Genomic DNA, 11,253 nt, shown 5'->3' with positions numbered 1-11,253 from the left:
TGTTCTCACAATTTAAAAGACTTTAAGAATAAAAACTACATAAAGAGATATTCAGTGCACTTCTTGTAAAAAGTATATAAAATGTGCCATCTCAGTAACAACAACATGAACAATAAAAACCATCAATAATAACAAACATTTACAGTGCTTCTTATGTGCCAGGCACTACCCTAAATTCATTAGGCATTTGTATTATTATTATTAGGCATTGACATTGTTATTATTGCTGCATAACAAAATCCTCCAAAACTTCAGTGGCTTAAAACAACAAATACTACCATCAGACATAGTTTCTGTTGGTCAGGCTTTGTTGGCTGACTCTGGGTCAGGGTGTCATGAAGTTACAGCTGGCATGGTGGCCAGCTGCAATAGTCACTGAAGGTTTGCTGCAGCTGAACCATCTCCTTCCAAGATGGGTCTCTCACATGGCGCTGGTTTGTTTGGCTTTGGTTCTTCCTCATTTGGGTCTCTCTGCTGTCGCATCATGGTGGCTGGGCTCTCTCAGGTGAGCCATGCAAGAGAGAAATGGAGATGGAGTCCCCATGCCTTTTATGGCTTAGTCTCAGAAGTCACACAGTAACAGCTGTACCAGGAGCTACTGGAGCAAGTGACAAAGTGCAGCCTATACTCAAGAGCGGCAGGCTCCACCACCTAGTGAAAGGAGTGTCAGGAATCTGTGGACATGTTTTAAATGTCCAGCTTCATATGTTCATTAAATTCATAATCTAACAGGGTGGGTACCATTACTCATGCTCCTGTTACAGACGAGGGAACTGAGAGGTTAAAGGTCAAATGGAAGGGCCAGAACTAAGGCTTAAATCCAGGTAGGTGAACTGGGAAGCATTTTCTTAATCACTAATATTATCAGTGGGAAAGAAACCAACTGAAGAAAAAATATTTAAGAAGGAGCTTTTTATGAGACTTTTGTTTGTTTGTTTTTGGGCCATGCTGTGTGGTATGTGGGATCTTAGTTCTGAGACCAGAGAACGAACCCTGTGCCCAGTGAAGTGGAATCAGAGAGTCTTAACCACTGGACCACCAGGTGAGTCCCATGTATAGGACTTTGATGACTGGCTGGACATGGGACGTGATGGAGTTGAGGATGACACCCATGACCTCCATATTCCTTTGATACTGGGAGATGAGATGTGTATCCAAGAGAAGTGAGACAGCAGGAGGTGAAGAACATAAAGTTTTGGGACAGAGCAAGAGAGAACTATGGGCTTCCCAGGTGGCACAGTGGTAAAGAATCTACCTACCAATGCAGGAGACGTGGGTTCCATCCCTGGGTTGAGAAGATCCCCTGGAGTAGGAACTGGCAACCCACTCCAGTATTCTTGCCTGGAAAATTCCATGGACAGAGGAGCCTGGCAGCCTACAGTCCATGCAGTCACAAAAGAGTCGGACGCAACTGAGCACGTAGCACAAGACAGAACTATAGTCTGTTTGGTTTAAGGATAAATCATTTTGCCCTAATTTCTTCATCTTAAATAAATCTGATAATTACCCACCCTGTGGGATATCTGTGGGCTTCCCTGATGGTGCAGTGGTAAAGAATCCACCTGCCAATGTAAGAGATATGGATTTGATCCCTGGGTCAGGAAGATCCCCTGGAGAAGGAAATGGCAACCCACTCCAGTGTTCTTGCCTGAAAAATCCCTATGGACAGAGGAGCCTGGCGGGCTACAGTCCAAAGGGTTGCAAAGAGTCAGACACGACTGAGCACACACGTGGGATAGCTAAGGATTAAAGGAGATCATGCTTGCAAAACAATCAGTTTACAGTGGCTGGCACAGAGAAATCACTTGATAAATGGTAGCTTTCAAATATACCTATTAGTGGAATATTATCGAATTATATACCTATTTTTTTTTCTATATAAATACTATCTGTGGAGCCCTACACCAAGGTCACAAGTGTAAAGCCTTGTACCAAGTTCACAAATGTGAGGGCCCGTACTAAGGTCATCTCAGGAACTGACCAGAGCCCCCATATCAACGATTGCCATGAACGCCCTCCAGATCTAAACCACTCAATTCCTTGATCCCATATTAGGTAAAAACACCCACTCCATTATTCACCCTATAGCATCCTAACTAATCACCTAATGCCACCCTTCCGGCAGGAGTTTTGTCTTGAGGCTATAAAAATCGGCTACTAGCCGATGAAAGGCGTTGGCTCTCTCTTGAGCCAGCCTGCTGTTCTAACAGTCAGCTCTCCCTGCTCTGTCAGGAGGTAGGCCTGCTGTTCTAAGGGCATCTCCCTCCCGAATAAACTCTATCCTCCTCTCATTCTGCCTCATGTCTGGAAATTCCTTTCTAACCTGCACACAATCCACGACACTATCCTATTGAAATGTTGCCCCCCTCCCTATCACTTTGAGCTGGTGACTCTTAACTTTTGCTGTCCCCGTTTTACAATAAGTAGGGGAATAAGTTCCCTCTGGACTCCTGGTCTGGGCTGGAGGAATAAGGCAGGAACTAAGGTTCAAATGAACTTGGAGGGTGGAGAAGGTACTGCTCAGGAAATCAGAACGTGTGAGTGCCTGACTCAGTCACTCCCCTTGGGGTCATGACATGGATGAGATAACTGAGACTTAGAGCTGTGCAGGGTCCTGTTACTGACAGAGTCCAGCCTTCAAAAACAGGATTTTCTGCAGATAAAGTGGCCTCAGTTCCTCATTTCTCTTACCCCTTCCCCCACCCCACCCACTCATTGCTCAGAATCAGCACTAACAATGAAGAAATGGGCGGTATTTCTGAGAAGGAAGTTGGATTTATCAGTCTTTGAGGAGCTTGGGGGAACTCTAAAAAGGAACCCCGCCAACCAGATTAAGTTTATTTCCAGTTAGGAGGCAAAGGGATGCATCCAAACTTGTGAGATTGCCCCGTAGCTCTGGCTCAAGTCTATCTTGCCGTCCCTGTTGAGAGACAGTTTGAGGGGTAATGGGGCATGGATGGATTTGCTTATTCTGTTATAAGACTATCTGAGACAGACAGTGTTCAAACTTCTTCGCTACGCTCAACATGGCCCGCCGCAAATGGCTGAACCTTGGGTCGTGGCTGGAGAGGCTTCTTACCCAAAAATGGAAACGGGTGGGGAAGAAACAATGTCAATCACAGCATAGTCCCGCCCCCCAAGTGCCGCTAGGGCCAATTAGCAACCCGCAGGGCGGGTGCAAGGCCAGGGGAGGAGGCTGCCGTTGCCCCAGCAACAGCCTGGGAGGCAGGAGGCGGGCGCGGTCTCGGAGAGATCTGCGCCTCAGCTCTCTCGCTGCCAGGAATGTCCTAGGAAAGGCGTGAGCCAGACCTGGGAAGTCAGCGCCTGCGGAGAGAGGGACAGGTCAGGCCCATGAACTCCAATCCCCGCCAGCGCTCTCGCCTCTCCTAACCGTTAGGTACTCTGAGGTAGGAATAAGGCATGCGCGAACTCACAGGCGGAGCTGAGGCGCCCAGCGACGCATGCGCCTCATGGACTTGGGGGGGCGGAAATCTGACGTGGGAGGCGGAGCTTTTGTGTTGTGGGCGGAGCCATTTGGGCCCCTGGGGCGGGACTTTCCGCGGCGTTGAGCCTAGGAAGTTATTTTAGAGGCAGGCAGAGTTACGCGCCAGCTCTTTGGAGCGTCCATTTCTCGCCCCTCATTTTTCTGGGACTCTCCTGGAGAGGCAGTTAGTATCATGGTTGAAACCGCAACCTCAGTGGTTTGACGAAACTAGCTTGGAATCCCACGTATTGCTCCTTACTTGGTGGGCCTCAGTCTTCCCTTCTATTAGGTGGAGATAATTGTAAACTTTTCTCATAAGGCTGTGATTATATTTTCCCCTTTCAGGGCAATGGCTGAGGTGCACGTGATCGGACAGATCATGGGGGCCACCGGTTTCTCGGAAAGTAGCCTGTTCTGCAAGTGGGGCGTCCACACAGGTATTCCCCGACATGGTTCATTTCCCCACCGAAACCTCTCAGTCTAGCTGCTCCACCTTCTTTCCTTGACCCCTTGGCTCAATCCCTGGTCCTTAGCTTCCGTCAGTTCTCAGGACTCCTATCCCTGACCACATTCTGTTCATGCGAGTCTCAGGCTCCCTTCTTATCCCTTCCCATCCCACCTCTGGGAACTCTTGAGTTCTAGTCTCTCAATACACATTCCCTGAGGGCTTCCTATGGTGGTGCTAGTGGTAAAGAACCTGCCTGTCAATGCAAGAGACATAAGAGACATGGGTTTGATCCCTGGTCTGGAAGATCCTGTGAAGGAGGGCATGGCAACCCACTCCAGTATTCTTGCCTGGAGAATCCCATGGACAGAGGAGCCTGGTAGCCTACAGTCTATAGGGTCACAAAGAGTCAGACATGACTGAAGAGATTTAGCACACGCAGCAAGGATAGGGGACTATAGGCTTGACACACCCGCCTACCCCCAGCACACACTCCCAATCCTCAAAACACTTAAAACCCCAACAACACTATTTGGCTTCCATTCACTGTCTTAGAGGTGCTTTGGCCTTGGGTGACTCCCCCATCTTAATTCTTTGCTTTACCATCTCCATTTATTGAATTCTTAAGGTGAAATGGAAGTTTCCATCTTGCAACTAAGAGGAGAGACCACCCTCCTGTATTCATATTTCTCTGTGAAAACATAGGAACCTGGTTCTGATCGTCATCCAAGTCCATCCACATAAGCCCAAGAGGGACCATGGAGGTCCCAGTTTTCATGCCTTTCCATCAGAGGCAGTAGAGGGTTGGTGGTTAGTGTGATAGGGCCACAGGTCACCAAGTCTGGGCTCAGATACAAACTCCCTTACCTATTAATTGGGAGCCTTTGGACTTGACCTTTTTGAGCCTGTTTCCTTGTCTGAAAATGAAGCTAATAGCACCTAAGAGGCAGCAGAGTACTAAGAGGTTAAGAGCAGAGACTACCTGGATTCAAAACCAGCTCCTGTTTATTAATTATGTGACCTTGGGCACTTGTCTTTGCCTTGATTTCCCTGTCAGTACAGTGGGAATAATAACACTGTATACCTCCCATGGGGTTGTTGTGAGGACTACATGAATATCAACAGCCCTTAGAAGAGAACCTGGATTTGTAAGTCCTCGTAAGTGTTGCCTGGCTTGTGTAACAGCTGGATGGGCTCTTGTTTCTAAGCCTGGGATATGTTGTCTAGCAGAGATACATGTCCATGAAATGGGTGTGCCCATTGTCATCATCATCTTTTTAGGTCCAGAGTCCTTTGTGATTTCGCTGGTGGATAGACTAGTGGCTGAGATTCCCTGGGAAACTGGGATCCTCCAGTTGAGTGATTAAGACAAGCCTGGAATCAACTCAGTTTCCAGCGCCCTACCACTCATCTGTTCTGTGACCCTGCCTCAGTTTCCTGGTCCGTAAAATGGGACTATTTGTCCTTCATAGCAGTGTCAGGAAGTCTTGTATGTGAGAATCCTGACTCAGGGTCTGTTGCTTTCCTCACTTGGCCCAGAAGGGAGCAGTAACCAACATGATTTTTATTATTTCAGGGGGCTCTTCGCCAGGGAGAGGAGGTTAGTTATGCAAGAGAGAGTCGAGAGGCAGTCAGATAAGGGGCTTGGTCTCTGCTATCAGTCAGAACTCTATTTGAGGAACTTCGCTGGTGGTTAAGACTCCACACTTCCACTGCAGGGGATGCAGGTTCGATCCCTGGTCGAGAAACGAAGATCCCTGCATGCTTCGAGGCACGGTCAAAAACAAATAACAAACAAACCAGAAACAAACCAGAGCTCCATTTGAATTAGCTCCACTGTGGGACTTGGTCTGCTGCGGTCCTGCTGTAGCCTCAGCATGGAGAACAGTGCTTGGCACAGAGAAGGTATTCGGTAAAGGTTTGTGGAATGAATGACCAAGTGCCATTCCTTCTCAGAGTCTGTTTCTTTACCTGTAAGATGAGGATTGTATTAGCCCCCACCTCCTAGGATCATTTCTTTGTCCAGCAAACACGTATCAAACACCTTCTGTGTACCAAGATCTGAGTTTGCGATCCTAGGGATCCAGTACTTTATAAGATCCCTGCTCTCTGGGGGCTCACAGTAGGGGAGACAGAGAATAAATAAACAGATAAAGACATGAGTCTAATGATTACAGATCGTGTACTAGGTCCTAGGAAGGGATGAGCTGAGAGATGATGTGAGAGGGACTGGTTAGTTTGGGGATAGAAGAGTGAGGGAGAATACCTTGTGAAAGTAGCGCTTGAGCTGATCCCTGAAGTATGGGGAAAACAAGTCTGGGGACATCCAGGAGCAGGGTTTTCTAGGCAAAGGGAACAGCCAGTGCAAAGGCCCTGAAGAGTGGAACAAAAATAGAACCAGTGAGGCCAGAGAGTGGTGAGGAATGAGGAAAGTGATGAAAGATGAGCTCAGGAAGGTGGTGGGTGGGGGCGGGGAGTGGGCACAGGCCAGGCCTTGCAGGGCCTGTGGGCTATGGAGGAGAATCTGTAAGCAGGGGGTGGGGTGGGGATTAAGAGTTCCAGAAGGTGGATTAAATGAATTCATTACTAAAGCGCTTAGCACAGCGTCTGGCATTTGCTAAGCACTCAGTGCATTTTCACTATGACTGTCACCCTCGGTAGGACTGCTATTACGATGCACCTTTCACGATATGCTCTGTGCTTTTGTTCATGAAGGACACCCTTGGCCCCATCTTAGTCCTCGGACTAGGGCCTCTAAATGTGGAATGAGAATAGTAATATAATAAAGTGATACCCAACATTTTTTAAGCAGGCACTATGCCATGGACAATATTCTTAGTGCTTCGTGTGTATTAATTCATTTAATCATCTCACAAACCTGTGAGGGATGCATTATTATTATACCCACCTTACAGATGGGAAGACTGAGGCAGAGAAAGGTAACAAGCCCAAGGTTGCATCAGTTCAGTTCAGTCGCTCAGTTGTGTCCGACTCTTTGCGACCCCATGAATCGCAGCACGCCAGGCCTCCCTGTCCATCACTAACTCCATCAAGTCCGTGATGCCATCCAGCCATCTTATCCTGGGTTGTCCCCTTCTCCTCCTGCCCCCAATCCCTCCCAGCATCAGAGTCTTTTCCAATGAGTCAACTCTTCCCATGAGGTGGCCAAAGTACTGGAGCTTCAGCTTTAGCATCATTCCTTCCAAAGAAATCCCAGGGTTGATCTCCTTCAGAATGGACTAGTTGGATCTCCTTGCAGTCCAAGGGACTCTCAAGAGTCTTCTCCAACACCGCAGTTCAAACGCATCAATTCTTCGGCGCTCAGCCTTCTTCACAGTCCAACTCTCACATCCATACATGACCACAGGAAAAACCATAGCCTTGACTAGACGGATCTTAGTTGGCAAAGTAATGTCTCTGCTTTTGAATATACTATCTAGGTTGGTCATAACTTTTCTTCCAAGGAGTAAGCGTCTTTTAATTTCATGGCTGCAGTCACCATCTTCAGTTGCATAGGTAGGAGGAAATAGTGCCAGGATTTAAATCTAGACATTTGGCTCCAGAATCTACACTTTGCAATCCTTGACCACCACCCACCCCCGGTTCCAGGGAGAAAGGGGGTCCTGCAACCACAGTGGGCTCCCCTTCCTGAGGACTGTCCCCTGCCCCTCCCCCTGACCTCATCCATGTCCTGGCTCTCACTTGCAGGGGCAGCATGGAAGCTCCTGTCAGGCGTGCGGGAGGGCCAAACACAGGTGGACACTCCCCAGATAGGGGACATGGCCTACTGGTCCCACCCCATCGACCTGCACTTTGCCACCAAAGGCCTTCAAGGTGGGTTCCCAGCCTGGACCTCAGGCTAGACTAACAAGAGGTGAGTTAGCGGCACCCACATGCTACCAGAACCGGAACCACCAAGTGCTGGCCCTGCTTCCTGTGCCTTTGGGTCCCTTTCCTGACCAGACTTGGCCCTGGAGAGGCTGAGCTGAAACCTCCCCGGGCCAGCTCTAGAGTTCATTAGAACCAGGGCAGAGGCCAAGGTGAAGGGGGCAAGGTCAAGGGGCGGGCCGGGGGAGAGGGACTTGGCTTTCACAGAGACAAAGCAAGAGAGTCTTCAATCAGAAGGATGCTGGGAGGCACTTCCTGGAGGTCCAGGGGTTAAGATGCTGTGCTTCCAATGCAGGGGGCCTGGGTTTGATCCCTGGTAGGGGAACTAAGATCCCACACAATACTTGGCTCAGTCAAAAAAAAAAAAAAGGAGGAAGCTGGGAGAGGGTTAAGAGAGAGAGAGGTGAAGGCTAGTGGCTGTTCTGCAAGCAGGGCTTTTCTGCTGCTCAGAGGGTAAATGAACATGTGAGAGAGGAGGGGTATCAGAAAACCTTTTCTGGAGGAATATTTGTGTCGTTAGAAAGGAGTAGATTCCAGGAAATAGGCTAGATAAATATGCCATATATTTCTATCATATAAATAATAGTTACTGAGTGCCTACCCTGTGTCAGGGGGTGCCAAGGAGATGTCAGTGATGAGACAGCCCCTGCTAGCCCAGCTCTGTTCCCACACAGATCATCTCTGGGGAGAGAAAGAGCTACCCTGAGTGGCAGCCCAGAGTGGGCAGGCCTGGGTGAGGGATCCTGGAGGACTCTGGGAGCCCAGAGGAGGTGCCTTACTCTGCCGGGGAGTTCAGGGAGGGGTTCCTGGAGGAGGGGGAATGTTTGGTTTTGCTGGGAAGAGTCAGTAGGAGCTATTAAAATAGAAAGATGGAAGAGGGTTCTAGGCAGAAAGCCATGTGTGGAAGGGTCAAGGGGGGAGGTGAGTCAGGGGTATTTGGAGGATGGAGGGTGAGCAGGGGGACTACACGGGGTGATGTGGCAGGGGACAGGGAACAGGCCCTGCAGGATCTTCAATGCCAGGCCACAGAGTGGAGGCCATATCTGGGGAGCCAGAGCAGGTGATTGACAAGTCAGATTTTGCTTTTAAAAGATCTCTCTGGGGACTTCCCTGGTGGTCCAGGGGTTGAGGATCCATCTTCCAATGCAGGGGAGATAGGTTCAATCCCTGGTCAGGGAACTAAGATCTCACATGCTGTGGGGCAGCTGGGTCCACGTGACTACTGAGCCTGTGGGCTCTGGAGCCCTAGTGCCACAACAGAAATCCCATGTGCCACAACTGAGACCTGACTCAGCCAAACAAATAAATAAACTTGAAAAAAAAAAAAAGATTGCAGTTAAAAAAAAGATCCCTCTGGCTGCCTCACAGGTGACAGATTGGAAGGTGAGCCAGGCCACAGTCCTTTCAGCTCTTAAGGATCCCAAATATCCTTGCTGTTTCTTTTCTCATTCTATTAGGAAATCCCATTAGCTCCACCTTTGGAATGCATCCTGAATGTCATCACTCCCCCGACCCCCATCACCTCTCACTAGGCTGTTACCATAGAGTCTTTACTGAGGTGTCCCTCCTGTGAACACCTAAGTCAGGCCACATTCCTCCTCTGCTTAGGACCCTCTGTGGTCCCCACATCACTCAAGGTAAAAGGCAAAGCCTTACCATGGAAGGACAGGGCCCTGCTTGATCTGGTTCTGTCTCCCCTTCCCCGTCTGCTCCAGCCACATCAGTCCCACCAGGCAGCTCCCACCTCAGGGCCTTTGCACTAGCTGTCCCCTCTGCTGGGAGCACTCTTTCCTAGATAGCCATATAGCCCCCAGTCTCTTCCCTCCTTTAAGCACTGCCTCCGATGTCACCTCAGTAAATTTTTTCTTGATCACCGCCTTCTAAAACTGCATGCCTACCTACTCCCACCCTACCCAGCTTATTTTTCTCCAGAGCAGTTATCACCATCTGACATACCCTATAATTTGCGTATTTACTGTGTTGGTTGTCTAAGATGTCAGCTGCACAAGGGCAGAAATTTTTGTCTGCCCTGTTGACTGCTGTATCCCCAGCTTCTAGAACAGGGCCAAGCTCAGAGAGACTCAGAAAGGAGGGTGAAATGGGGCTGGATCTCCCAAGCACTTTGCCTATAGGGTGAGGAGCTGAACTGTATCTTGAGTGAGGAACTGAGAAATCTATGGAAAGGGGAGAAACATGCTTCCAGCTGCCAGGTGAAAGATGATGAAGGCAAGAAAGAAGGCCCTGAGGCCAGGAAAGAGGACAGGGTGTGGCCATGGGGAGGGAAGGAAGGAGGCATCCAGGACAAGGCCCACCACCCTCACCTGGGGACTGGGCTCCCCAGATATTCGGACACAGAGAAGGCCAACAGAGAGTTCAACAGAGGCCAGACCTCAAGGGTCTAGAATGTTGAGGTTGGACTTTATACTGAGAGCATTAGGGAATCATGGAAGGGTTTTGAGCCGAGGAAGAACCTGGATTCAGAAAGATCCCTTTGGCTGCTCTGTGGTGGTCCAGAGGAGGAGGGTGGGGCAGAAACCTGGCAGGGGGTCTTCAGGAGTAAGAGGCTGGACTGTACCCCTTCACCTTTCCACCCTCCCTCCTATCCTGCAGGCTGGCCCCGGCTCCATCTCCAGGTGTGGTCCCAGGACAGTTTCGGCCGCTGCCAGCTTGCAGGCTATGGCTTTTGCCATGTGCCCAGCAGTCCAGGCACCCACCAGCTGGACTGCCCCACGTGGCGGCCCCTGGGCAGCTGGCGAGAGCAGCTGGCAAGGGCCTTCGTGGGTGGCGGGCCTCAGCTGCTGCATGGAGATGCCATCTACAGTGGGGCTGACCGCTATCGCCTGCACACCACCTCCGGGGGCACCGTGCACCTTGAGCTGAGCCTGCTGCTACGCCACTTTGATCGGTATGGGGTTGGATGCTGAAGGAGCCTATAAGAATGGCTGGCCCCCAGCCATGTCTTGGGACACCGCATAAGGGGCAGGATGGTGCAGTGGTCAGAAGCATGGGCTTTGGAGACTGTGAGGCCTGACCCAGCCAAGGCTGGTGCAGCTTCTAACCTGACTAGCACCTCAAGCCCAGTGGCTACCCCTCCCAAGTCCAGTTTTCCCATCTGTAAAATGGGCCAGTAGGTGTGTGGGCTCACAGGGGTTGGGTGCAGAGAAGCTGCTGGCACGTGGAAGGGCTCAATAAAGATGTGGTGCTTTTTAAGTGTGGGTGCTTTTTTGACCTTCATCTGTCAGACGTGGGCCGGGGGTGGGGGGATTCCTCCTACTGTTACCCTCCTCCTCAAGCCCCCTTCCCTTGCCCTCTGCCTCAGCGTCTGACCCCCTTCTCCACTCTGGGTGATGCTCTTAAGGGCCCCCACTCCTTGGAGGTTCCCCCCGTCCCGTGCCCCTTTCCCCAGTGGCTCCTTAGTTTCTGGCTGACCCGCTTC

The 11,253-nt window shown here is 50.2% G+C and overlaps 1 protein-coding gene across 2 annotated transcripts; it reads left to right on the top strand.

The window, feature by feature from the left end:
- The first annotated feature begins 3,251 nt into the window (after window positions 1-3,251).
- Window positions 3,252-10,891, top strand: B9D2 (B9 domain containing 2). 2 transcript variants are annotated; one of them, XM_068992971.1, is made up of 4 exons: window positions 3,252-3,407; window positions 3,830-3,921; window positions 7,638-7,763; window positions 10,428-10,891. In XM_068992971.1, the coding sequence occupies exons 2-4, from the start codon at window positions 3,834-3,836 to the stop codon at window positions 10,739-10,741; spliced, it is 528 nt and encodes a 175-aa protein (XP_068849072.1). In that variant the 5' UTR covers window positions 3,252-3,407; window positions 3,830-3,833; the 3' UTR covers window positions 10,742-10,891. The 2 variants fall into 2 exon arrangements, with proteins under 2 accessions (XP_068849072.1, XP_068849073.1); XM_068992972.1 differs by having other exon boundaries at window positions 3,259-3,342.
- Window positions 10,892-11,253: the final 362 nt, after the last annotated feature.

Source organism: Capricornis sumatraensis, chromosome 20 (assembly GCF_032405125.1).
Source record: "Capricornis sumatraensis isolate serow.1 chromosome 20, serow.2, whole genome shotgun sequence".
In the NCBI taxonomy this organism is placed as follows: Eukaryota; Metazoa; Chordata; class Mammalia; order Artiodactyla; family Bovidae; genus Capricornis; species Capricornis sumatraensis.
Note: the sequence above shows the minus strand (reverse complement) of the source record. Positions and strands in the feature narration are given on the sequence as shown.